Source organism: Oncorhynchus gorbuscha, linkage group LG13 (assembly GCF_021184085.1).
Source record: "Oncorhynchus gorbuscha isolate QuinsamMale2020 ecotype Even-year linkage group LG13, OgorEven_v1.0, whole genome shotgun sequence".
Taxonomy (NCBI): domain Eukaryota; kingdom Metazoa; phylum Chordata; class Actinopteri; order Salmoniformes; family Salmonidae; genus Oncorhynchus; species Oncorhynchus gorbuscha.
Window position 1 is genome coordinate 30,539,986 of NC_060185.1, and position 27,119 is coordinate 30,567,104.

Sequence of the window (27,119 nt, forward strand, 5' to 3'; positions counted from 1 at the left end):
GCACGACAAAGCCTATTCCCCCTCAGGAGACTGAAAAGATTTGGCATGGATCCTTAGATCCTCAAAAGGTTCTATAGCTTCACCATCGAGAGCATCCAGACTGGTTGCATCACTGCCTGGTATGGCAACTGTTCGGCCTCCGACCGCAAGGCACTACAGAGGGTAGTGCGCACGGCCCAGTACATCACTGGGGCCAAGCTTCCTGCCATCCATGACCTCTATACCAGGTGGTGTCAGAGGAAGGCACTAAAACTGTCAAATACTCCAGTCATAGACTGTTCTCTCTGCTACCGCACGGCAAGGAGTACCGGAGCACCAAGTCTAGGTCCAAAAGGCTTCTTAACAGCTTCTAACCCCAAGCCATAAGACTCCTGAACAGCTAATCAAATGCCTACCCAGACTATTTGCATTTAATTATTTGTTACTTCCATTTATTTTTTGGTATTTTTCTTAAAACTGCATTGTTGATTAAGGGCCTATAAGTAAGCATTTTACGGTAAGGTCTATCAGTCATCTGTCTTCATTGAAAATAGAGAAGAAAGGCAAGCAGGATAAGAGAAATGAATAATGGGCTACATATCTAGTGCAGTGAGAATAGAGGACATGCAAAATGGTTCAAATAAATCTAACATGAAGTTATCAAATAACTTTAACAGTAATTTAGTTATCGAAAGGGCTCTAAACTATTTATATATGAGACATAAATCCAATTCTGATATTTTTCCACAAATTAGTATTTTGACCAATCAGATCGCACACAACGCAGCCTGTGTGAACACACTCAACACAGCCAGTGTACACAAACTCCTGCATCTATCACAGCAAAGTATGAGGGAGTCCGGGGGATGACTGGATGAGCAATGGCGGAAGCGGAAGTATTGTGCGATTCTCTTGTCGCGAGTACAGTTGGTGAGAATGAGTGGACGATGGTGAAGAACAGTAGAGTAAAAAGGGCTAAAGTTGGAAATGAACAGCAGTTTATGGTTGGAGAGTGATTCACAAGGAAGGATATTTTTGGGGTGACCCGTTTGCAGTCTCGAAGATGGTGAAGGACAAATTAGATGAAGTGGAATCGTTCAGAGTGACCAGGAGCGGTATGATGTTGATTTTGTGTGTTTCAAAAGTGCAAAAGGAGAAAGCTCTGCGGCTCAAACAAGATGTTGACGTATGATGTGGAAAGCTCTGATTTTCAGAGTCGGGCACCAGTTAAATGTAATCTCTGGTGTCTCGTTGGACATAGAGGCTGTGTGGACATTCCAGGAGTGGTAGATGCACTTCCCTTGAATCGTCTGATAAACGGAAAGAAGGAGCGAAGCCTATCGGTCTTACTGTCGTTTCATGAAGTATTTCTTCCAACTGATGTAAACCTTGGGTATGTGAGATATGCGGTGAGACCGTATGTACAGAAGCCGCTGCAGTGTTACAATTATAAAACGTTTGGACACGTGGCAAGTGTTTGTCGAAGGAATAAATATGTAGTAGTTGAAGAGTAAGATAAAGTATGTTGTTGTAATTGTGATGGGAATCATGTTCCCAGAGTGCCTTGCATGGATGAAGGAGGTCGCAGCAGCTAGGATCAGGGCCATCCAGCAGGTCTTCTATGTGGAGGAAGTGAAAATAGCTGAAGGAGTGAGTAGAGAGGAGATGGTAGTGGATGTCCCACAGTCTGCAGTGAATGCCATGCAGGAGAAGGATCCCGACACACTAATTGTGAAGAAGGTGGACTTTGTTGGGTTTATAGCGCAAGTGATAAACTGCAATAGTCAAACGAATAAAAAAATCAAAGAAGCTGGACATCATTGTGAAGGCGGCAAATAGATTTCTGGATCTCCAGGACTTTACAGCCGAAATGTTACAGGGAGTACTGAATACTACTGAAAGAGGTTCCCCTCTCAGGTTCCTGAGCCTGTGTAGGGATCTGAATAGTACAGTTTTTGGTTTGAAATTCAGGGTAGTAGCGTTGGTTCGTGTTTTTACTTTTCGGTATATGGTATGAATTTGTTCATACAAAACAGATTTTGTTTTGGGGGTATTTTTTACTACCCCGTACAGTAGGTGGCGGCAATACACCGTATGAGTGTAGTCTGCCAGTTAACCTCAAAGAAGAAGAAGAACAACACAGCCAGTGCAGCCTAGGCCTAATCAACACTAAAGCTTCAATAGCAGCATGCAGGGAGTGGGACTTGGACAAATGTGTTGCAAGAAAGAAAAAAGAAAAATAACTGTGGGCATAATTTGAAAATATTATGAAATTATTGCAGAATATTGATTTAGGCCTAACTGCTGTGGTCTGGCATATTAATTTCCCACCAAGACCACAATCAGTTGTGGACACCTGCACAGAATAAAATGTTATGGATTATGGATGTAAAATCTGATTCGAGGTCGGCATGCTTCGTATAACGTCATACATCCTAACCTTTCTGAGAGCAGAGCAGGCCCGCCATTTCCCTGAATGCTTCTAGTCCTTTAAACACAGCAGGAGTGTCAATACGAAGACAGGAGACACACAGGGATCCAGTGAGCGAGAGATCGGGATGAGAGATGGGCAGAGAATGAGTCAGCGAGAGAACCCACCAAATCTACCGCCGCATCTTTATTTATGAAATCTATTTGATCAAAGGCGTCAGTTGGATCAACATAAGACTGAAATAGTCAAGCGTTGGATACGTTGTTTGAATTTCTTTGTATCATTTTTCTTCCGCCTCGTCGCCCTGTCTTTTTCTTTGTTTTCCCCCTTTCTTTATTTTATTTTTAAATAGGCGGTGGACAGGAGGTGTCAACCGTAGAGATTATATCATTCAATTCATTTGGAACTTTATAGACGTATTGTGATTTTTCAAATTCTTTGTTGCATCAATAAACGAAGATGTCGGGGCAGAGCATTACTGACAGGATAACTGCAGCCCAGCACAGTGTAACTGGATCTGCTGTGTCGAAAACAGTATGCAAGGCCACCACACATGAAATAATGGGCCCGAAAAAGAAACATTTGGATTGTAAGTATCGAAGTAATCAAGTGTTTCTGATATAATATGTCATTCTTCATTAAAACCAGTCAGAGTTCTGCATTTCTTGAATTATGGCGATGGTTACACAAGGCCCAAAGGCTGAATGGATAGGCTAATGTTATTGCTAGTTACTGTCAAAATTTATCAAGGATAACGTTATATTGTAGAAAAACGAGATCGCACAATGAGAATTCTCGTAACATTATTTAACTGGACGTTAACAACAGTACTTTTAATATTAGATATATTTTGTATAGTTTCAGGGTATTCCTACTCATCATTAACATTACTGTCAAATTAGCAAGCTTTCTAGCCGTCTGTATAGCGGTTTAATTCATTTCGCATAGCTTTAGGCTCCCTGGTCTAAACAGTTATCATGTAATTATCAGTCGGTGTATCTTATCTTACAATTGACCAGTTCTCCATGATACAGTACATAAACGTTTTGGCTATACAAAAATGCCCCCGAAAATATATGTTCCAGGGAGTAAATTCATTAGGTCTATTTGATATATTTACCATAGGAAAGGGTATAAAAAACACCTTTGAACAGCTCAGAGGTAGAAACTACCTTGTTCATATTTCACAGTAGGCCTAGAGGAAGTATCAAGGATAATGCTTTCAGTCCAATATGCAAAGTGTATTCCATATTATTATCATTACTAGGTGTGTCTGTCACTGCTGAGGGAAACGCATGTACAGTGCATTTTGAAAGTATTCATACCTCTTGACTTATTCCACATTTTGTTGTGTGACAGCCTGAATTCAAAACTGATTAAATAAATAAAAAGTCTTACCCATCTACACACAACACCCCATTTTAGCAAATGTATTAAATGAAGTACAGAAATCTAATTTACATATGTATTCACATTTCACACCCCTAAGTCAATACATGTTAGAATTACATTTGGCAGCATTTACTGTGTTTACGTTTGCTGTGAGTCTTTCTGTGTCCGTCTCCAAGAGCTTTGCACACCTGCATTGACCAATATTTGCATGTTATTCTCCTTTTAAAATTCTTCAAGCTCTGTCAAGTTGGTTGTTGGTAATTGCCTGACAGACATTTTTCCAAGTCTTGCTATAGATATTCAAGCCATTTTAAGTCAACTGTTACTAGGCCACTCAGGAACATTCAATGTTGTCTTGGTAAGCAACTCAAGTGTATATTTGGCCTTGTTGTTTAGGTTACTGTCCTGCTGGAAGGTTAATATTTCTCTCCCAGTGTCTGTTGGAAAGGTTTTCCTGTAGGATTCTGCCTGTGTTCTTTTCCATGTACTTTTATCCTAAACTCCCTAGTCCTTGCCGATGACAAGCATACCCATAACATGGTGCAGCCACCACCGTGCTTGAAAATATAAAGAGTGGTACTCAGTGATGTTTGGGGCAAATCCAACACACAACTCTTTGTATTCAGGACATAACGTGAATTTCTTTGCCACAAGTTTTTGTAGAATAATAGTGGAGACATCAAAACTATGAAATAACACATATGGAATCATGTAGTAACCAAAGAAGTGTTAAACAAAATAATTTGAGATTCTTCAAACTAGCCACCCTTTGCGTTGATAACAGCATTGCACACTCTTTGCATTCTCTCATGAGGTAGTCACCTGGAATGCATTTCAATTAATAGGTGTGTCATGTTAAAAGTTGATTTGTGGAATTTCTTTCCTTAATGCATTTTAGCCAATGTGTTGTGATGAGGTAGGGGTGGTATACAGAAGATAGCCCTATTTGGTAAAAGACCAAGTCCATATTATGGCAAGAACAGCTCAAATAAGCAAAGATAAATGACAGTCCATCATTACTTTAAGGCGTAAAATGTCTGCCTTCTGCTCCGGCGCCATCTTACATGAAGGTCAGTCAATCCGGAAAATTTCAAGAACTTTGAAAGTTTCTTCAAGTGCAGTCGCAAAAACCATCAAGTGCTATGATGAAACTAGTTCTCATGAGGACCGGGGGTACCTCTGCTGCAGAGCATAAGTTCACTAGAGTAACCAGCCTCAGAAATTGCAGCCCAATAAATATTTCATAAGTAACAGACACATCTCAACATCAACTGTTCCGAGGAGACTGCGTGAATCAGGCCTTTGTGGTAGTATTGCTGCAAATAAACCTCTACTAAAGGATACCAATAAGGAGAAGAGACTTGCTTGGGCTAAGAAACACGAGCAATTGACATTAGACCGGTGGAAATCTGTCCTTTGGTCTGATGAGTCCAAATTTGAAATGTTTGGTTCCAACCGCCATGGCTTTGTGAGAGACGGAGTAGGTGAACAGATGATCTCTGCATGTGTGGTTCCCACCGTAAAGCATGGAAGAGGTGGTGTGGGGTGCTTTGCTGGTGACACTGTCTGTGATTTATTTAGAATTCAAGGCACACTTAACCGGCATGCCTACCACAACATTCTGCAGCGATACGCCATCCCATCTGGTTGGGGCTTAGTGGGACTATAATTTATTTTTCAACAGGACAATGACCCAACACATCTCCAGGCTGTGTAAGGGCTATTTGACCAAGAAGGAGAGTGATTGAGTGCTGCATCAGATGACCTGGCCTCCACAATCACCCAGCCTCAATCCAATTGAGATGGTTTGGGATGAGTTCACAGCAGAGTGAAGGAAAAGCAGGCAACAAGTGCTCAGTATATGTGGGAACTGCTATCAAGACTGTTGGAAAAGCATTCCAGGTGAAGCTGGTTAAGAGAATGCCAAGAATGTGGAAAAGCTGTCATCAAGGCAAAAATAAAGATCAAATAGAGCTATCTTCTGTATACCACCCCTACTTTCTCACAACACAACTGACTGGCTCAAACGCATTAAGGAGGAAATAAATTCCACAGATCAACTTTTAGCAAGGCACATCCTGTTAATTGAAATGCATTCCAGGTGACTACCTCATGAAGCTGGTTGAGAGAATGCGAAGAGTGTGCAATGCTGTCATCAAGGCAAAGGGTGGCTACTTTGAAAAATCTCATTTTTTTATATTTTTTATTTATTTCACCTTTATTTAACCAGGTAGGCTCGTTGAGAACAAGTTCTCATTTACAACTGTGACCTGGCCAAGATAAAGCATAGCAGTGTGAACAGACAACACAGAGTTACACATGGAGTAAACAATAAACAAGTCAATAACACAGTAGAAAAAAAGAAAGTCTATATACATTGTGTGCAAAAGGCATGAGGAGGTAGGCGAATAATAACAATTTTGCAGATTAACACTGGAGTGATAAATGATCAGATGGTCATGTGCAGGTAGAGATACTGGTGTGCAAAAGAGCAGAAAAGTAAATAAATAAAAACAGTATGGGGTTGAGGTAGGTAAATTGGGTGGGCTATTTACCGATGAACTATGTACAGCTGCAGCAATCAGTTAGCTGCTCAGATAGCAGATGTTTAAAGTTGGTGATGGAGATCAAAGTCTATTTGGATTTGTTGAACACTTTTTTTTGCAGTTACTACATAATTCCATAAGTGTTATTTCATAGTTTTGATTTCTTCACTATTATTCTATAAAATAGTAAACATAAAAGGAAAAACTCTTGAATGAGTAGGTGTCCAAACTTTTGACTGGTACTGCATATTTAACCCTGATGGCAACATCAGACCTTTTTTTAATCTGTGTGACCATCCTCAGAAACGCTACTCGTTACAAAGCAGAGCACCTGCCACTGCAAAAGTAACAGTGAATGCAGTAAATGTCCATTAATTAATTCCAACTATAATTTGTTTAATTATATGTGATTAAATCTCAAGGATTTTGTATCTCTTCTGCAAGCAGATTATGGATAATAAGTTACCTTTCATATGTCATTGTTATCATGATTATAGGAGCATATTGCATGACACAGGTACAATGACATGGAGGTTGCTGGTTCAGACCCCAACTGAAGAATGTAGTAGATTAGCTACATATTGTATTGCTTTTCCTAGGTTCCTTTTGCAGACATTGACCTCTGGAACAACTGGAAAACTGTGTGATCTGAAAGTGCCCACTTCTAATCACATTTGAATCTATGGACTATCTATGCTAAAGTTGTGAATTAATTCAGCCAGCCAGCCTGTTGTTTCACACCTGTTAGTTGAGCTTAGGCCTACAGTACTCTCCTGAGGTACAGGAGCCATTATATGACAGGATGAGTGAAAGTTGGCTCAGAAGTCTGTTGGCTCACCCAAACCCGATCAGCCATCCAATGTGAAATATAGTGCATTCGGAATGTATTCAAACCCCTTGAATTTTTTCACATTTTGTTACGTTACAGCCTTATTCTAAAATGTATGACATTTTTTCCCCTCATCAATCTACACATAATACCCCATAAAGACAAAGTGAAAACAGGTTTTTAGATATTACAATTTAAAACTTATTTGCATAAGTATTCAGGACCTTTCCTATGACACACGAAATTGAGCTCAGGTGCATCCTGCTTCCATTGATCCTCCTTGAGATGTTTCTAGAACTTGATTATTCTACCTATGGTAAATGTAATTTAATTGATTGTACATGATTGGACATGATTTGGAAAGGCACACACCTGTCTATATAAGGTCCCACAGTTAACAGTGCATGTCAGATAAAAACCCAAGCCATGAGGTCGAAGGAATTATCCATAGAGCTCCCAGACAGACTTGTGTCGAGGCACAGATCTGGGGAAGTGTACCAAAACATTGCTGCAGCATTGCAGGTCCCCAAGAGCACAGTGGACTCCATCATTCTGAAATGTAAGAAGTTTGGAACCACTAAGACTCTTCCTAGAGCTGGCCGCCCGGCCAAACTGAGCAATCGGGGGAGAAGGGCCTTGGACAGCGAGGTGACCAAGAACCCAATGGACACTAATAAAGCTCCAGAGTGCCTCTGTGGAGATGGGAGAACTTTGCAGATGGACAACCAATCAGGCCTTTATGGTAGTGTGGCCAGATGGAAGCCAAAAGGCACGTAAAGGACTCTCAGACCATGAAAAACAAGATTATCAGATTTGCTGAAACCAAGATTGAACCATTTTGCCTGAATGCCAAGTGCCACGCCTGGAGGAAACCTGACACCATCCCTACGGTGAAGCATGGTGGTGGTGACAGCATCATGCTGTGGGTATGTTTTTCTGCGCCAGGGACTAGGAGACTAGTCACGATCGCAGGAAAGATGAACAGAGCAAAGTACAGAGAGATCCTCGATGAAAACCTGCTCAGGACCTCAGACTGGGGTGAAGGTTCACCTTGCGACAGGACAACGACCCTAAGCATACAGCCAAGACAATGTAGGATTGCCTTCGGGGCAAGTCTCTGAATGTCCTTGAGGGTCCCAGCCAGAGCCCGGACTTGAACCTGATTGAACATCTGTGGAAGGACCTGAAAATAGCTCCCCATCCAACCTGAGTTTGAGAAGATCTGCAGAGAAGAATGGGAAAACTCCCCAAATACATGTGTGCCAAGCTTGTAGCGTCTTACCTAAGAATACTCAAGTTTGTAATTGCCAAAGGTGCTTCAAGTACTGAGTAAAGGGTCTTCAATGCTTATGTAAATGTAATATTTCAGTTTTTTTTATTTTTAATACATTTGCAAACATTTCTAAAATCCTGTTTTTGATTTGTTATTGTGGGGTACTGTGTGTAGATCCAATTTGTAAGTCGCTCTGGATAAGAGCGTCTGCTAAATGACTTAAATGTAAATGTAAATGTAGATTGGTGAGGGGAAAAAACTATAATACATTTTTGCATAAGGCTGTAGCGCAACAAAATGTGGAAAAGGTCAAGGGGTCTGAATACTTTATGAATGCACTGTACCCTAGACTCACTTACAGCCTCTCATACACAGACAGAAGAGTAGGCCGCCTAGGACTTATGTAAAGAGCTGTTAAAATAACACTGTCATCGTTTCTGGCCCACTGTCCACACAGTAATATTTTGGAGTTCTCTGTGTGGCTGCTTTACCTGACAATATACCAGATATCGTTAGAGATTGCAACACAATTGCAATTAATTGTTGTGCTACAGTCTTCGTGTACAGTGTTGCATACAGAATGATTTGTGTTAGATCTACTTTTTGAGCAGTGTTGCAAGGACACCATCAAGGTGCAGTTAAAAAAGGTGCTATCATCAATGCGAACTCCAGTGAATATTTAGCAGGCTGTCTAGTGTCTATAACATGACAGCACTGTCATCCCCCACCCCAGTCCCAGTCTTCCCTGGATAATCAACTAGCCATGCTAACTGCTGCTCTGGAAGGTTATGCTGTCCTACTTAGACCCCCCTCCTTTGAAAACATGAGAATATAGGCCAGAAAGCCAGGCCTGGTTATTATACTGTCAATCTGTTCATCACTCAGTCTAACTCTGAATAGGAATGGGCAGACTGCACAGGTTTGACTGGCATCCCCCAATCTCTACATCCGGGCTCTCCAACCCTGTTCCTGGAATGCTACTGTCCTGTAGGTTTTCAATCCGACCCTAATCTAGCGCACCTGATTCTAATAATTAGTTTCCACTTCACAATAACAGCACTTACAGTTGACCGAGGCAGCAATTTGGCGAACTGACTTGTTGGGAAGGTGGCATCCTATGACGGTGCCACGTTGAAAGTCACTGAGCACTTCAGTAAGGCCATTCTACTGCTAATGTCTTTTCTATGGAGATTTCATATCTTTGTGCTCGATTTTAAACATCTGTCAGCAACGGGTGTGGCTGAAATAGCTAAATCCACTCATTTGAAGGGGTGTCCACATACCTTTGTATCTATAGTGTATTTGACCAAAAATATATGGTTTGATTTAGAGATGGTGACTTATTCATCAGGCTTTCATCTATTGAACTTCAGTAGACCCTCTTGAGGAATTACCGTGCCAAAAAAGAGAGGCAGCCTGTAGTACCGTAGCATAGTAATTAAGTGTCTTGGGTGTAGTTAATTAGGATACAAGCCAGACCTTGAATTAAAGCTAATTGAATGAGATTGCAGCTGAGGGCAGAGTGCCTGAGTCCCTGTTTACACAGATTTTCAAAACATTGTCATTCATAGAATATTTACTAACTTTACCCCAAAATTCAACTCCCCCATAGAGGAAATGCCTTGTATCCACAGTTGTTTTAACCTCTACTGGCCAGTGGCTATAAGTCACTACTTGACATCAATTATCCATGGTCTTCCTATACATCGCTAACATTCTCTCTCTCTCCTTCTCTGTCTGTCTCTCATCTTTAGACCTGATCCATTGCACCAATGAGATGAATGTGAACATTCCCCAGCTGGCTGACTCACTGTTTGAGAGGACCACCAGCACAAGCTGGGTGGTGGTCTTCAAGTCGCTCATCGCCACACACCACCTTATGGTCTATGGTAATGAGGTGAGCTGGGCTAACAATCACCACTCAATAAAACATTGTCTATGGCTACATTCATCACTCATTCCATTATTTGCTGTAATATACAGTATATTACATCTATAATGGCAATGCTATAGTGTTGAAGTTTTCAGGTCACAGACAATAAGACAATCAATTGCTAACCAGGCAATTTTAATAATCATCTGGAAATTACTCTGGTACTCCAGTCCTATTCTATTTCTGTAGATCAATGAAAATGTAAGAACATGTATTGATACCGCTCTTTTTCTTTGATACAGCGTTTTGTGCAGTACTTGGCTTCAAGGAACACATTATTCAACCTCAGTAATTTTTTGGACAAAAGTGGTTTACAAGGTAAAGTATGAGGCCTTGGCTCTCAAATGCTTTTCTCAAACTCATCCTTAACTGTTACAGTGACAAATACTTATAAGAGGAAACAATATAACGTTTGAACGAATATAGCATGATTCTCAAGTAGGTTTTCATGACAAATGTAAGATTTATATCACTTCTCAGGTCTCTCTCTCCCAGGCTACGATATGTCCACATTTATCCGGAGGTACAGTCGATATCTGAATGAAAAGGCTGTGTCATACAGACAGGTTGCCTTTGACTTCACTAAAGTAAAGCGAGGGTAAGAAATTCCCAACATATAACAGAAGAAAGTGGTGTGTTTGTTTTTGACTGACCCGAATGTATGTCAATGGAGTTCAAAGGCTCAAACCATTTCTTACAATAAACACTTTCCCCTTACAGAGCCGCTAGCTGGTGTAAAAAAAAAAAATTTGACAGCTCAAATATTTAGTTAAGAAGATTCCTGTCAATTTTAACAACAGAATGTCATCATTTTTTCAACATTTTCAAAGCTTTTTATATCCCATCAAGTAATCACAGTATTTTTGTAACTCTGGGAACGATTTGTTAACATGCAGTAGAAATTGACTGGCTGAGGCTATTCTCACTGATTCCCTCCCTCTCTGTCCTTTGTGCTTCTAATATCTATCTAACACTACACATACACACATCTCAACAGGGTGGATGGGGTGATGAGGACCATGAATACAGAGAAGCTACTGAAGACCATCCCTATCATACAAAGCCAGATGGACGCCCTCCTCGACTTCAATGTGAGTCTGAGGTCAACCTCCTCAGAACCGTGCTGCTCATGTACTGTAATATGAGAGGGTTCCTGGGGCTAACATATTGTCAGCCATACTGATTACTGAATGGACAGTGCTGAAACCTGAGATGGATACAGGCTATTTTCCCCCTCACTGACCTGCTCTTTTATTGTTTGTCAGCAATGCCAAAGTCATTATGTGTTAAAAGGGCAACTTATGGCTTATGTGAAACTGAATGATATGTCTTCTTCAGGTTAATGCCAATGAGCTAACAAACGGAGTGATCAATGCAGGGTTCATGCTCCTCTTCAAAGATTCCATTAGGCTTTTCGCTGCATATAACGAAGGCATCATCAACCTGCTGGGTAAAACATCAACTCCAACTTGATTTACTCCACTATTTTCTGATCAATACTCTTTTAAAATGTTTAGTCTGGAGAAGTACTTTGTAGATCCTTGTACTGTAGATCTTTTGATATGTACAGAACTAAATTGTACTAATGGAGACTAAATTCTCTACAGAGTTTATCACTAGTGTGTGTACAGATTTTCAGCGCTAATACCCGCTGTTATTTTTAATTGTAATTTGTTTTCCACAGAGAAGTACTTTGACATGAAGAAAACCCAGTGTAAAGAGGGCCTGGATATCTACAAGAAGTTCCTGACCCGAATGACCCGAATCTCAGAGTTCCTTAAAGTGGCAGAGGTGATTTCTTCTTTACCTGCTTTGAGTTTGATGCTATTCATTCATTCAATACCATTCATTAAAGGGGAAAACCTCTGATATGTTTACATTTTTGTGAGAAAATTATGGTGGCATAAATTGGATAGTGGTAGAAAAAAAACCATTTTAATTTAGAAGCACCACTATAACTTTGCACATAATCATTTGACAGCAGGTGGGGATTGATCGAGGAGACATTCCAGACCTTTCCCAGGTAAGACTTTACACTCCAAACTGAATGATGGCTTTACTTCTGCTGGTATAACCCATTAGACACATTCTCTGCACAAAACACCTACACACCGAACTTACTCTATCCGTTTGTCTACTGAAAAGACAGTTAGATTCCTACTGTCTCCATCTCTCTCTCTCTGGCTCTCACTTTCTCTCCCTTATTTCTTGCTATCACTTTCTATTTTCTTCTCTCATTCTGTATTCTCTTTGTGTCTCTCTATCTCAGTAGTAACTCCTCTTATTTAATCAGCTCTGTTGTCCCTCCACACTATTTACTCCACCCTGCACACGTCTCCCAGAGATAAGGCACTGCTCAGTGCATGAAGTCCTCTAGCGCATGTTGCCAATTGAGGCATATTTCTCACTTTTTCTTCTTTCCCTCTTGATTAGGCTCTATCTACAGTAAATAAAGGTGTTAAGCTGTTAAGAGTCCAAACTGACTGTATCTTACAGTACTTCAGATTTCACACAATGTACAGGAAATTGAATAGATGTCCCCCCACACCTGTTGTGCTATAGTCAGTCTTTGCAGTGACACTGGTTATATTACAGTATTTCCATGGGAAATCCCTCCTCGACCAAGGATCATACGTTTCCTTGAAAGTACAATTACACTAATTGTGTGTTATGTCCCCTATTGTATGTTTTATGAGGCACCTGCAACAGTGTTATACCCTTCAAATACATTATAGTTACAGTTCAATATAGATATTGATCTCTGACCATCACCACCTTTATATTCTGTATTTCCCCTTATCTTTCCACCTTTAGTTCACAGTTTGTGTAAGTATTCTCATCTCACTCTTCTTCTGTGTCTGTGACTTGCTTTGCTGTTGTCTTTGCATGCTTCTACTCTGACTTTGTATCTCATTGATATTGTGTTTTATAGGAGTGAAACAAATTGTATACACAGTTCTCTTTGTCACATATCCCATCCAACATACTGCCCAGGTGTGCTTAGACATTGCCAATTCAACACCACATACTGTAGGATGTTGAAAGTGCCGTGTCATCTACACACATTTCAAAATCACTCATCCAATGTGGCTTTCAGCTGAAGTTTCGAGTTATTATTTGTCCCATATTGAGGAGCTAAACACTTCCCAGTAAACTAAGTGCTAGCTAGAATCCATTAACTAAGGTATAGTGGTATATGGGACAGTATAGTTAGGGACCTGAGTTTTTCCTCACCACGTGACATGACCAGTTAAACGTTTTCAGAAAATGTTGTCAGGAAAAATCTAGTGTATGCACAGTACAGTAACCAGGTTGCCCATCACTGCCTTAGATGGTTGTGTTTGTACAGTACTGTCTAACTGCATTTTTCTAACCCTGGCCCAAACTAACTGCTGTTCTCCATTACAATAGGCTCCCAGTAGCCTCCTGGAAGCTCTGGAGCAGCACCTGGCCTCTCTAGAGGGGAAGAAAGTCAAAGACTCCACTGCTGCCAGCAGGTATGTACAGGATGGGCTACGTCCCAAATGGCACCCTATTCTCTACATAGTGCATTACATTTGAACAGAGCCCTATGGGCCCTGGTCAAAAGTAGTGCATAGGAAACAGGGTGCCATTTGGGAAGTATCCTACATCTTACACTGGAGTGTCTTTGGCACTGAGTCCAATACTCCCCTTGTAGGTAGCCTAGAAGTGGCTGCCGGTATAATAACTGATTTGCTTTGTGCACCAAGCTCTTAAGCCAATATTGGTTAAATTATTATTGATGGTAATGGTTATTGATGTTTTCAGCCAGGGTTGCTGTAGTATTCTGCCGAGGGGTGTTTACTGTTGTGTGTTTTTTCAGGGCTAGTACTCTATCCAACGCAGTGTCCTCGCTGGCCAGTACAGGGATGTCTTTTACTAAAGTAGACGAGCGGGAGAAGCAGGCTGCTCTGGAGGAGGAACAGGCCCGTCTCAAAGCACTGAAGGTACAGCCGTCATGATGCGTGGATCACAACATGAATTTGATGAGAATGGACATGGTTTTGTGTTGCCTGTCCCATCTAGATGTGAAGGACACTGATATGTTGCAGTATGCAGACAATGATTTGAACAATTCAAAGCCTCGTTTGGTCCATCCAGTATGGCCTACATACAGTATAATTTAAAAGTTTGGACACACCTACTCATTCAAGGGTTTTTCTTTATTTTCACTATTTTCTACATTGTAGAATAATAGTGAAGACATCAAAACTATGGAATAACACATATGGAATCATGTGGTAACCAAAAAAGGGTTAAACAAATGAAAATATATTTTAGATTTGAGATTCTTCAAAGTAGCCAACCTTTGCCTTAATGACAGCTTTGCACACTCTTGGCATTATTTTAACCAGCTTCATGAGGAAGTCACCTGGAATGCATTTCAATTAACAGGTGTGCCTTGTTAATTTGTGGAATTTCTTTCCTTAATGCATTTTAGCCAATCAGTTCTGTTGTGACATGGTAGGGGTGGTATACAGAAGATAGCCCTATTTGGTAAAAGACCAAGTCCAAATTATGACAAGAACAGCTCAAATAAGCAATGAGAAACAACAATCCATCATTACTTTAGAAGGTCAGACAATCCGGAACATTTCAAGAACTTTTAAAGTTTCTTCAAGTGCAGTCGCAAAAACCATCAAGCTCTGTGATGAAACTGGCTCTCATGAGGACCTCCACAGGAAAGGAAGACCCAGAGTTACTTCTGCTGCAGAGGATAAGTTCATTAGATAACCAGCTTCAGAAATTGCAGCCCAAATAAATGCTTCACAGAGTTCAAGTAACAGACACATCTCAACATCAACTCTTCGGAGGAGACTGTGTGAACCAGGCTTTCATGGTTGAATTGCTGCAAAGAAACCACTACTAAAGGACTCCAATAATAAGAAGAGACTTGCTTGTGCCAAAAAACACGAGCAATGGACATTAGACAGGTGGAAATCTGTCCTTTGGTCTAATGAGTCCAAATTTGAGATTTTTGGTTCCAACCGCCATGTCTTTGTGAGATGTAGAGTAGGTGAACGGATTATTTCTGCATGTGTGGTTCCCACCGTGAAGCATGGAGGAGGGGGTGTGGGGGTGCTTTGCTGGTGACACGGTCTGTGATGTATTTAGAATTCAAGGCACAGTTAACCAGCATGGCTACCACAGGATTCTGCAGCGATACGCCATTCAATCTAGTTTGCGCTTAGTGGGACTATCATTTATTTTTCAGCAGGAAAATGACCCAACACACCTCCAGGCTGTGTAAGGGCCATTTGACCAAGAAGGAGAGTGATTGAGTGCTGCATCAGATGACCTGGCTTCCATAATCGCCCGACCTCAACCCAATTGAGATGGTTTGGGATGAGTTGGACCGCAGAGTGAGATAAAAGCAGCCAACAAGTGCACAGTATATGTGGGAACTCCTTCAAGAAAATCATTCCTCATGAAGCTGGTTGAGAGAATGCCAAGAGTGTGCAAAGCTATCATCAAGGCAAAGGGTGGCTAGTTTGAAGAATCTAAAATATATTCTGATTTGTTTAACACTTTTTTGGTTACTACATCATTCCATATGTGTTATTTTATAGTTTTGATGCCTTCACTATTATTCTATAATGTAGAAAATAGTAAAAAATAAAAACCCTTGAATGAGTAGGTGTGTCCCAACTTTTGACTGGTACTGTACATAACTACAACCATCACCTCCAGTCTACGCTCTACATTCTACATCTGTAGTGTCTGTATTTGACTTGGACTCTTTCCACCCAGGAACAGAGGCTGAAGGAGCTCTCTAAGAGGCCTTCCTTCGCCACCACAGACACGTCTCCGGTCTCCACCACCGGGGGCACTATCAGCACAGCCCCGGCCATCGACCTCTTCTCCACACCCAGCTGCTCCAATGGGTAAACTTTCACTTATGAGCTGTGAAGCTTACCCACTCATGTGGTTGACCAGAGAGGTTAGCGTGGATTATTTAGAAGTTGCTGATAACCACTGATATTTCTTTGTCCTCCTAGTGGTTAAGTTTAGGATTTAGAGGTGGTTAGAGGGAACCTATACGTCTGTGTGTATCTGGTAATTCTAATGTTCAGCTACATTCCCAGTGTTGATTCAAGTATTGCGTCACTGCTGTCTTCTCTCCTCAGTGCTCTGAAGATGGAGAGTGACCTGTTTGACATTCAGCAGACCTTTAACCCTGCAGTGCAGGCCAGTTCGACAGGGCTTCCTGTGGCCACAGCATGGGCAGGTAGGAGAAACAGCCACCACCTCAGGACCCCTCTATTGTCTGCTGTCTTCTACCATGACCTGTTCTGCATGCTCTCCCTCTCTTCCTGTTGCGTCTGACTCTGATATCCTCCTGTTCTTCTCTTCTCTATCTATTCTCTTTCTTTCTCTCCTCTGCCTGCTTAGATCCTTTCACCTCTGCTGAAGCTGGAGATGACTCCATGCCAAACCTTAACCCTTTCCTCTCAAAAGTTGTTGTCGATGCCGCCGCTCACTTGCCTGTCGTGTCCTCCGACGGTGTTAGCTATTCCTCTAGGACGTCTGGTCATGAAATGTTTGGTGGTAAAGATACTTTATTCCTCCTGAAATACCCTTCATGTGTCTCTCTCTGGGACTGTTTGAAGGAAGTCTCCCATAAGCTGTACTGTTGTTACTTCTGTCTGTATGTAAATCATCTCATAGCTGTCTAAAGTTAAATGTTTGTTGTGTACCTTAAAATGTAAGGCCTCCACATGCCATGTTTCCATTATAGGACTGTGCTAAGGATAGAACCACAAGCTAACACTGTGACGGTGGAGTTACTGGTTATGTTCTTTTGATAGGCTCCCAGTCTAATATGACGCTTCATCCATTGGAGTCTCAAATTTATTTTACAGTCTAGTAAACCCATGTCTAAGTTAATTCTGACCAAGTTGGTTATGTTCAAATGATGGTTTTCCTGCTGCTGGTATATATTGTTTCATAGTGTATTAAAATAGGCTATTGCTTCTAGATTCTGATTTTTCAAACCAATAATTGTATTATTTTCTGTTGTAGTATCCTCTTAATAATAAGTTGAAATCTGTTTCACTTACCAATATTATTTTTGATTCTCTAGATCGTTATAATCCCTTTACTGACACAAACTCGTCCGTTTCAACCAATTACAAACGCACAGTGCGGATAGAACACTCCATCTCAGGTACTACGATGGCTCACCATCTCAGCCTATGTTTCCTGAGCCCATAGGCAAACATACGCCCCTCAACCCATGTAATGTGTTTAGTGGCCCAATAATAACTCTATGGTTAGGGTAGTCTGACGATTTTAAGGAATTTAGTGTCAATAGGATATTTGTATACCATGTACTCAGCAGTTCCTGTTTTGACTTTGTTAGAATTAGTTTTACTTGTTACCTGTTAGTGTCCCTATACAACTGCTAACTATTTTCTGTTAACTGTCTCCTTTCTATCTGTACTGTCAATTTGCCTGCCTTTCTTGCTGTGCCTTGAAATGCCTTCTCTTATTCTTCTTGCTCCTCCTTTAACGTTGTCAGACTCCTTCTGTAGTGGTCCAGTGTCCATGGCCCAGCACCTTCCACACCAGGCTCCCTACCCCACTGAGCCCTCTACTGTAGCATGTCTATTCAGAGGTAGAGTACTAGAGAACCTGTAGCTGTACTGTAGCAGGTCTATTCAGAGGTAGAGTACTAGAGAACCTGTAGCTGTACTGTAGCAGGTCTATTCAGAGGTAGAGTACTAGAGAACCTGTAGCTGTACTATAGCAGGTCTATTCAGAGGTAGAGTACTAGAGAACCTGTAGCTGTACTGTAGCAGGTCTATTCAGAGGTAGAGTACTAGAGAACCTGTAGCTGTACTATAGCAGGTCTATTCAGAGGTAGCGTACTAGAGAACCTGTAGTTGTACTGTAGCAGGTCTATTCAGAGGTAGAGTACTGGAGAATCTGTAGCTGTACTATAGCAGGTCTATTCAGAGGTAGAGTACTGGAGAATCTGTAGATGTACTGTAACAGGTCTGACTTTAACACCGATGGATAATGCTTATCCATCACTGCACCTGCTGTGTTCTGAGCAGCCTCCCCTTTGACCTCTTTACAGGGTACTCCACAGCATCACAGGTCCCCCCCCCAGGAGCACTCCAGGTGGATTTCGAGTCAGTCTTTGGAGCCAAAGCTACCGGCGTTAACAACATTGACTCTGATGGTGAGGTGTTGAATATTTTACTGTTTGATGCACATGGCGTTTCACATCCAACCAATGTACACCTCTCTGTCCTCCTTAGACATCCTGAAACCCACCATGATCGGCTCCAATCAGGCCCTGTGCTCCATCAATCAGCTGTCAGACAAACTGGTCGGAGATGACCTGGACTCCTCCCTGGCCAACCTGGTGGGCAGTAAGTGTCACAAAGTCACACTAGGATATTTAATTCAGATTTAAAATAGATCAACTCTCATTTTTGCCTGATTGAATCATTGTGTACCTTAAAATGGTGTCTATTGATATTTTGACTCATATGTTAGATCGCAATATGTCACACAATATGTCACACAGCTATAGCAGTTTTTTAAATATATTTTAGTTTTTTTATTTCACCTTTATTTAACCAGGTAGGCTAGTTGAGAACAAGTTCTCATTTGCAACTGCGACCTGGCCAAGATAAAGCATAGCAGTGTGAACAGACAACACAGAGTTACACATGGAGTAAACAATTAACAAGTCAATAACACAGTAGAAAAAAAAGAGTCTATATACATTGTGTGCAAATGGCATGAGGAGGTAGGCGAATAATTAAAATTTTGCAGATTAACACTGGAGTGATAAATGATCAGATGGTCATGTACAGGTAGAGATATTGGTGTGCAAAAGAGAAGTAAATAAATAAAAACAGTATGGGGATGTCCTAACCCACCTGGACAAGAGGAATACCTATGTGAGAATGCTGTTCATCGACTACAGCTCGGCATTCAACACCATAGTACCCTCCAAGCTCGTCATCAAGCTCGAGACCCTGGGTCTCGACCCCGCCCTGTGCAACTGGGTACTGGACTTCCTGACGGGCCGCCCCCAGGTGGTGAGGGTAGGCAACAACATCTCCTCCCCGCTGATCCTCAACACGGGGGCCCCACAAGGGTGCGTTCTGAGCCCTCTCCTGTACTCCCTGTTCACCCACGACTGCGTGGCCACGCACGCCTCCAACTCAATCATCAAGTTTGCGGACGACACAACTGTGGTAGGCTTGATTACCAACAACGACGAGACGGCCTACAGGGAGGAGGTGAGGGCCCTCGGAGTGTGGTGTCAGGAAAATAACCTCACACTCAACGTCAACAAAACTAAGGAGATGATTGTGGACTTCAGGAAACAGCAGAGGGAACACCCCCTATCCACATCGATGGAACAGTAGTGGAGAGGGTAGCTAGTTTTAAGTTCCTCGGCATACACATCACAGACAAACTGAATTGGTCCACTCACACTGACAGCGTCGTGAAGAAGGCGCAGCAGCGCCTATTCAACCTCAGGAGGCTGAAGAAATTCGGCTTGTCACCAAAAGCACTCACAAACTTATACAGATGCACAATCGAGAGCATCCTGGCGGGCTGTATCACCGCCTGGTACGGCAACTGCTCCGCCCTCAACCGTAAGGCTCTCCAGAGGGTAGTGAGGACTGCACAACGCATCACCGGGGCAAACTACCTGCCCTCCAGGACACCTACACTACCCGTTGTTACAGGAAGGCCATAAAGATCATCAAGGACATCAACCACCCGAACCACTGCCTGTTCACCCCGCTATCATCCAGAAGGCGAGGTCAGTACAGGTGCATCAAAGCTGGGACCGAGAGACTGAAAAACAGCTTCTATCTCAAGGCCATCAGACTGTTAAACAGCCACCACTAACACTGAGTGGCTGCTGCCAACACACTGCCATTGACACTGACCCAACTCCAGCCATTTTAATAATGGGAATTGATGGGAAATGATGTAAATATATCACTAGCCACTTTAAACAATGCTACCTTATATAATGTTACTTACCCTACATTATTCATCTCATATGCATATGTATATACTGTACTCTACATCATCGACTGCATCCTTATGTAACTCATGTATCACTAGCCACTTTAACTATGCCACTTTGTTTACTTTGTCTACACACTCATCTCATATGTATATACTGTACTCGATACCATCTACTGTATGCTGCTCTGTACCATCACTCATTCATATATCCTTATGTACATGTTCCTTATCCTCTTACACTGTGTATAAGACAGTAGTTTTGGAATTGTTAGTTAGATTACTTGTTGGTTATCACTGCATTGTCGGAACTAGAAGCACAAGCATTTCGCTACACTCGCATTAACATCTGCTAACCATGTGTATGTGACAAATAAAATTTGATTTGATTTAGGTAAAAATGGGTGGGCTATTTACCGATAGACTATGTACAGCTGCAGAGATCGGTTAGCTGCTCAGATAGCAGATGTTTGAAGTTGGTGAGGGAGATAAAAGTCTCTAACTTCAGCGATTTTTGCAATTCGTTCCAGTCACAGGCAGCAGAGAACTGGAACGAAAGGCGGACAAAAGAGGTGTTGGCTTTTTGCTGAGTAGAGTGTTGGAAGCAATTTTGTAGATGACATCGCCAAAGTCGACGATCGGTAGGATAGTCAGTTTTACTAGGGTAAGTTTGGCGGCGTGAGTGAAGGAGGCTTTGTTGCAGAATATAAAGCCGACTCTAGATTTGATTTTCGATTGGAGATGTTTGATATGAGTCTGGAAGGAGAGTTTACAGTCTAGCCAGACACCTAGGTACTTATAGATGTCCACATATTCAAGGTCGGAACCATCCAGGGTGGTGATGCTAGTCAGGCGTGCGGGTGCAGGCAGCGAACGGTTGAAAGTAGACAGTAGAGAAACAGTAGAATGAACTGTTTCTGGATGTGTACATCTCATATTTATATTACTATCTCTTGTAGATCTCGGGATTGGAAATGGCACAACAAAAAAGTAAGTGAGCTGTTCATGCTGTTCAGTCTCTTCAACATTCTGTGGTCAGTGCTAGATGAAGAACTGTTCTGTATAGCCAGCAGCAGTTAGGAGCCAGTGCTAATATTAGCTGTCTTAATCTACAGTGACATCCACTGGAGCCAGCCTGGGGAGAAGAGGCTGACTGGCGGAAGCAACTGGCAGCCCAAGGCAGCCCCAAACACCACCTGGAACCCCGTCTCCATGGTAATACACACTACACTGGCCTCTTACAGTACTGGTGCTCTTACCTGCCTGTGATGAGTGTTCTAGCTACTGTATCACTCTAGTGTTGGTTTTAGACCAATGTTAAGAAGTTGTTGTCTTGACTTGACATTGGTCTGCTGGATTATCTGTGAGAGAAGATGTTGTGTCCTCATTGGTGTGTTTTTAAAAATATTTGTATTTATTTTTATACCCAATTTCGTGGTATCCAATTGTTTTTAGTAGCTACTATCTTGTCTCATCGCTACAACTCCCGTACGGGCTCGGGAGAGACGAAGGTTGAAAGTCATGCGTCCTCCGATACACAACCCAACCAAGCCGCACTTCAAGCCACTTCTTAACACAGCGCGCATCCAACCCGGAAGCCAACCGCACCAATGTGTCGGAGGAAACACCTTGCAAACTTGGCTAGCACGCGATGAGACAAGAATATCCCTACCGGCCAGGCCCTCCCTAACCCGGATGACGCTAGACCAATTTTGCATCGCCCCACGGACCTCCCGGTCGCGGCCGGTTACGACAGAGCCTGGGTGCGAACTCAAGAGTTTTTGATGGCACAGCTGGCACTGGAGTACAGCGCCTTTAACCACTGCGCCACCCGGGAGGCTCTCATTGGTGTGTTTGTGTCTCCACAGACCCCCCCAGTCATGGCCTACCCTGCCACAACACCAACAGGCATGGTGGGGGGATATGGCATGGTCAGTATCTGTCAGATAGATGTCTGGATGCACTGAGGGACATAGCCATACAGTAGTTAGCACTGAGGAACATAGCCATACAGTAGTTAGCACTGAGGGACATAGCCATACAGTAGTTAGCACTGAGGGACATAGCCATGCAGCAGTTAGCACTGAGGGACATAGCCATGCAGCAGTTAGCACTGAGGGACATAGCCATGCAGCAGTTAGCACTGAGGGACATAGCCATGCAGCAGTTAGCACTGAAGGACATAGCCATGCAGCAGTTAGCACTGAGGGACATAGCCATGCAATAGCTAGCACTGAGGGAAATAGCCATGCAGTAGTTAGCACTGAGGGACATAGCCATGCAGTAGCTAGCACTGAGGGACATAGCCATGCAGTAGTTAGTACTGAAGGACTTAGCTATGCAGTAGTTAGCACTCTCCCCCACACATGCAACATGTAGACACAGTCATGTCGTTTAAAAAAACTCCTCAAATCACAACTCTTTGAGATTGACTCTGATCTACCCCCCCCCCCCCCCCCCACACACACACACAAATACTTTTAATTGATACATTTTACGTACTATACTGTATTTTATGTAGGCCTACTTTTAATCTAAGATGCCCTTGAGGATCTTGAAACGCGTCCGCTAAATAAAATGTATTATTATTTACAGAGGGAATAGCCATACAGCATAGCTAGCAATGAGAACATTATAGCCATGCAGTATAGCTAGCACTGAGAGTTAATAGCCATGCAGTATAGCTAGCACTGAGAGTTAATAGCCATGCAGTATAGCTAGCAATGATAGCTAATAGCCATGCAGTATAGCTAGCACTGAGAGTTAATAGCCATGCAGTATAGCTAGCAATGATAGCTAATAGCCATGCAGTATAGCTAGCAATGAGAACATTATAGCCATGCAGTATAGCTAGCAATGAGAACATTATAGCCATGCAGTATAGCTAGCAATGAGAACATTATAGCCATGCAGTATAGCTAGCACTGAGCTAATACCCATACAGTATAGCTAGCATTGAGAACTAATAGCCATGCAGTAGTAATTGGAGTAACAGTAATAAGTGCTATACATCCTTCTGTGCTATGCAATCTACTGTAACATGTCTATTATGCCTGATGTTTCTCTATGATATTTTCTTTAGCCACCCCAACAGCTTGGCTCTATGGGTATGATGAACCAACCCAACATGATGTACAACCAGCCCATCATGAGGCCGCCCAACCCCTTTGGCTCTGTTTCCAGTGCCCAGGTGTGTGTTTGTACAATAATCAGACGTGTGTGATGGTAAATGTCTATTGGAGGGTTGTGTGAGTTCAGTGTTCAGGTCTATTCAGTGCTGTGTGGTGTATAGTTACAGTATCCGTTCTGTGTGTGTGTGTACTACCCCCTGTGAAAACAACAATGTTCCAGTTTACTCTTACCTCCTCAGGAGGAGAGGGACATCTGTCTGTCATCAGTTTCCTCAAGAGTCCCCAATTATTTTCCCATCTTGGTGAAACTTCTCTTTCACCCTTCACTTCTCTCTTTCATTCAATCTGATCGCTCCCCCTCTCTCTCACACACACACACTGTCTTCCTCTCTCTGACCTCTGCTCCTCCTGTGTGTTTTTCCCTCTCCCTGAAATAGCCCTCTGCAGCCTCTAGTCCTTCCAGCCAGAGTCCTCTCAAAGCCCCCGGACAGGACCCATTTGCACAGCTTTCTCTCAAGGATTTCTTGTAGAGCGTCTCTTAGGTACAGCATGCTGTGTGCTTGCGGATATACATGCATGCGCAGCGTGGCTTCACATTAATGCTTCTCTTTTTTTCTCTTCTCTTACTGTTATCATCTCTTCCTTCATTTGCAAACACACTGCTTCTTCCATCTGATCAACCACTGCTGTTTATTTCCTCTCGCTATATCTCTTGCGCTTTATATGGGCTTGATTAGTTGATTTGTGTCTTGCTCGCTTAAACAATTGGCAGATGCATTTCAGGATGTTTTTAAACTTTCAATTACACTAACCAGTAAGTCTTTGCTGATATAGGTTGTCATTGCTGAAATCTTGATTCATCAGCTGTATCTTATGTGACAGTTGCTTTTGCTCTGGGGACATTCTGATGCCTTTTCATTGCATTTATTCAGTTGACTATTTCAGCACCACCATGAGCGGGCTGGTAAAATTATTTTCTAATAAATCCTTGTATGTTGATTTCCATCCACAGATGCAGTTCATGTAATATGACGTGTCTCAGAAAATGAAGTACTTAGCAGCAAAGCTTTGTCTTCATTGCCAGTCTAACTCTTCAGAGAAACGTTCACCCTCTCCCCACCCCAAATACAGACATGTCAAGAACACAACGAACAGTGCAATGACTGGAGGAAAACCATGGAAACCATGTCCAACTGACGATGGGAAGAAAATAATTCACCACCCGTTATTCTGTCATTTGTCCAAGACGTCAAGTGATGCTGCTGTTTTTTAAAAGTACCTATAGGGGTTCCTCATCCATTGTATCCTCTGCTATGGGTGCTGAGAAACTTTGATATTATGTATTTGGAAATACTACTGTGGTTGGGTGTAACAGCTTGGTGTTCTAATCTAGTGTGAGGGGGGGGGGGGACAAGACGAAAAAGAGGAGAGGAATCCTTCCATCTCTTGATTCGATCATCAGTGATCCATTTCCTAGTTATTTAACTGACACTGAGTAGTGATGCTAATGACGTTTACACCTGTTTTAGTTTGTCTTTTTTACTGTGTTTACAGTAGACATTCCTTGTGTGTTTATTTATTTATGTTATGGTTTTAAAACTGAGGAAGAAAATCTATAGTGTAATCTATAGTACCTGTGGGAGTGCCTCAGCATTTAACATGGATGTTGGATGGTTTCATTGGAGATGTAGAGAAAATAAAATAGATATTATATAAAATACACCTATAAACGGAATGATAGAGCACTAAATATTCTTCAAGTTTTGTGATAAGAACAGTTTTACTAGGTCAAATCTCATGATCTCCCCTGTGCAAGTGGAGTAGGGGGTTCCAGTATGAGTCAGTAATCTATATAGTCAATTCTGTGCCTAGGATTTTTTGCAATGGAACAACTTTTCTGTCTAGTTTAAAAACACTTCATCCACGTTTCTGAAGCATCACACTGGGGTGGAATCCATTTTGCTTTAAGCTTGGCATGCCATTGACTCACTGACCATTTAATGGCTGCCTTTACTCTGAATGTGAAAGAATTGCTTTCATGTTGAACATATTTTTCCATGCTACCCGCACCACCTCAGCTCTGACTCCCTGGAAGCCAGACGAGAGTGTGTCTGGGTGTTGCAGACACTAAACAAGGGTTAAAGTTTTGATGTAAATTAGTTGTATAAAGATCCAGTGGGACAGGGTGAGAGGGGGGCACTGTTGATCGGTGCTCTGTGTATATAAACCTGACTGTTCAATGGAGAGGGAAGTGAAAGATGTATGAAATATGAAAGCAATTCAATCAATCTGACTCTACCTACGTTTGATTCAGGATATTTTCTGCGTTTGTCTTGCGTGGATTATATTTTTGTTTATGTAATTAAAACGTGTAGCAGACATTGACAGGTTTTTTTTTTTAATAAAGAGCAGCTTCCACAAAGTGATGTTCTTAAACATTTTTATTACAATTTGTTGGTGAATATTGCAACCGTGATGGCATCTTTGGTACTACGGTTAGTATATACACTATATACACACAAGTATGTGGACACCCCTTAAAATGAGTTGTTTTGGCTATTTCAGCCACACCCGTTGCTGACAGGTGTATAAAACTGAGCACCAAGCCATGCAATCTCCGTAGACAAACATTGGCAGTAGAATTGCCTTACTGAAAAGCTCAGTGACTTTCAACATGGCTCCTTTCCGTCAAATATCTGCCCCAGTCAACTGTAAGTGCTGTTATTGTGAGGTGGAAACATCAATGAGCAACAACGGGTCAGTCGCGAAGTGATAGGCCACACAAGCTCGCAGAATGGGATTGCCGAGTGCAGAAGCGTGCAGCGTTTAAAAATCATCTGTCCTTGGATGCAACACTCACTACCGAGTTCCAAACTGCCCTTGGAAGCAACGTCAGCAAAATAACTTTGTTGGAAGCCTCATGAAATGGGTTTCCATGGTCGAGCAGCCGCACACAAGCCTAAGATCACTATGTGCAATACCGAGTGGTGTAAAACTCGCCGCCATTGGACTCTGGATCAGTGGATATGTGTTCTCTAGATTGATGAATCACGCTTCCCCATCTGGCAGTAATACTGATGAATCTGGGATGGAGGATGCCAGGAGAACGCTACTTGACCGAATGCATAGTGCCTACTGTAAAATTTGGTGAAAGGAATAATGGTCTGGGGCTGTTTTTCATGGTTCAGGCTAGGCCCCTTAGTTCCAATGAAGGGAAATCTTAACGCTACAGCATACCATGACATTCTAGATGATTCTGTGCTTCCAACTTTGTGGCAACAGTTTGGGGAAGGCACTTTCCTGTTTCAGCAAGACAATTACCCGTGCACAAGACAAGGTCCATACAGAAATGGTTTGTCAAGATCGGTGTGGACGAACTTGACTGGCCTGCACAGAGCCCTGACTTCAACCCCATCAAACACTTTTGGGATGAATTGGAACACCGACTGCGAGCCAGGCCTAATCGCCCAACATCAGTGCCTGACCTCACTAATGCCCTTGTGGCTGAATGGAAACAAATCCCCACAACAACGTTCCAACATCTAGGGGAAAGCCTTCCCAGGAGAGTGAAGGCTG

General features: G+C 42.2%; 1 protein-coding gene across 16 annotated transcripts; it reads left to right on the forward strand.

Moving 5' to 3' along the window:
- The first annotated feature begins 836 nt into the window (after positions 1-836).
- LOC123992699 (phosphatidylinositol-binding clathrin assembly protein-like) lies at positions 837-25,965 on the forward strand. 16 transcript variants are annotated; one of them, XM_046294120.1, is made up of 24 exons: positions 837-1,094; positions 10,205-10,347; positions 10,626-10,701; positions 10,864-10,981; positions 11,381-11,474; positions 11,722-11,833; positions 12,068-12,174; positions 12,365-12,406; positions 13,198-13,209; positions 13,795-13,880; positions 14,228-14,351; positions 16,156-16,289; positions 16,533-16,633; positions 16,798-16,953; positions 17,489-17,572; positions 17,927-18,022; positions 18,488-18,592; positions 18,672-18,785; positions 21,372-21,402; positions 21,528-21,627; positions 22,281-22,343; positions 23,495-23,602; positions 23,981-24,085; positions 24,556-25,965. In XM_046294120.1, exons 1-23 carry the CDS (start codon positions 1,043-1,045, stop codon positions 24,071-24,073), a joined length of 2,151 nt encoding a protein of 716 aa, XP_046150076.1. In that variant the 5' UTR covers positions 837-1,042; the 3' UTR covers positions 24,074-24,085; positions 24,556-25,965. The 16 variants fall into 16 exon arrangements, with proteins under 16 accessions (XP_046150076.1, XP_046150074.1, XP_046150078.1 ...); XM_046294111.1 differs by having other exon boundaries at positions 841-2,999; XM_046294115.1 differs by having other exon boundaries at positions 841-2,999; positions 10,879-10,981.
- Positions 25,966-27,119: the final 1,154 nt, after the last annotated feature.

Coding starts and splice junctions, on each gene's coding strand:
- LOC123992699 (XM_046294111.1), top strand. CDS start 2,870: ATGTCGGGGCAGAGCATTACTGACAGGATAACTGCAGCCCAGCACAGT. Junction 16,290..16,532: donor ACACCCAGCTGCTCCAATGG/GTAAACTTTCAC, acceptor TTCTCTCCTCAG/TGCTCTGAAGATGGAGAGTG. Junction 18,593..18,671: donor TAACAACATTGACTCTGATG/GTGAGGTGTTGA, acceptor TGTCCTCCTTAG/ACATCCTGAAACCCACCATG.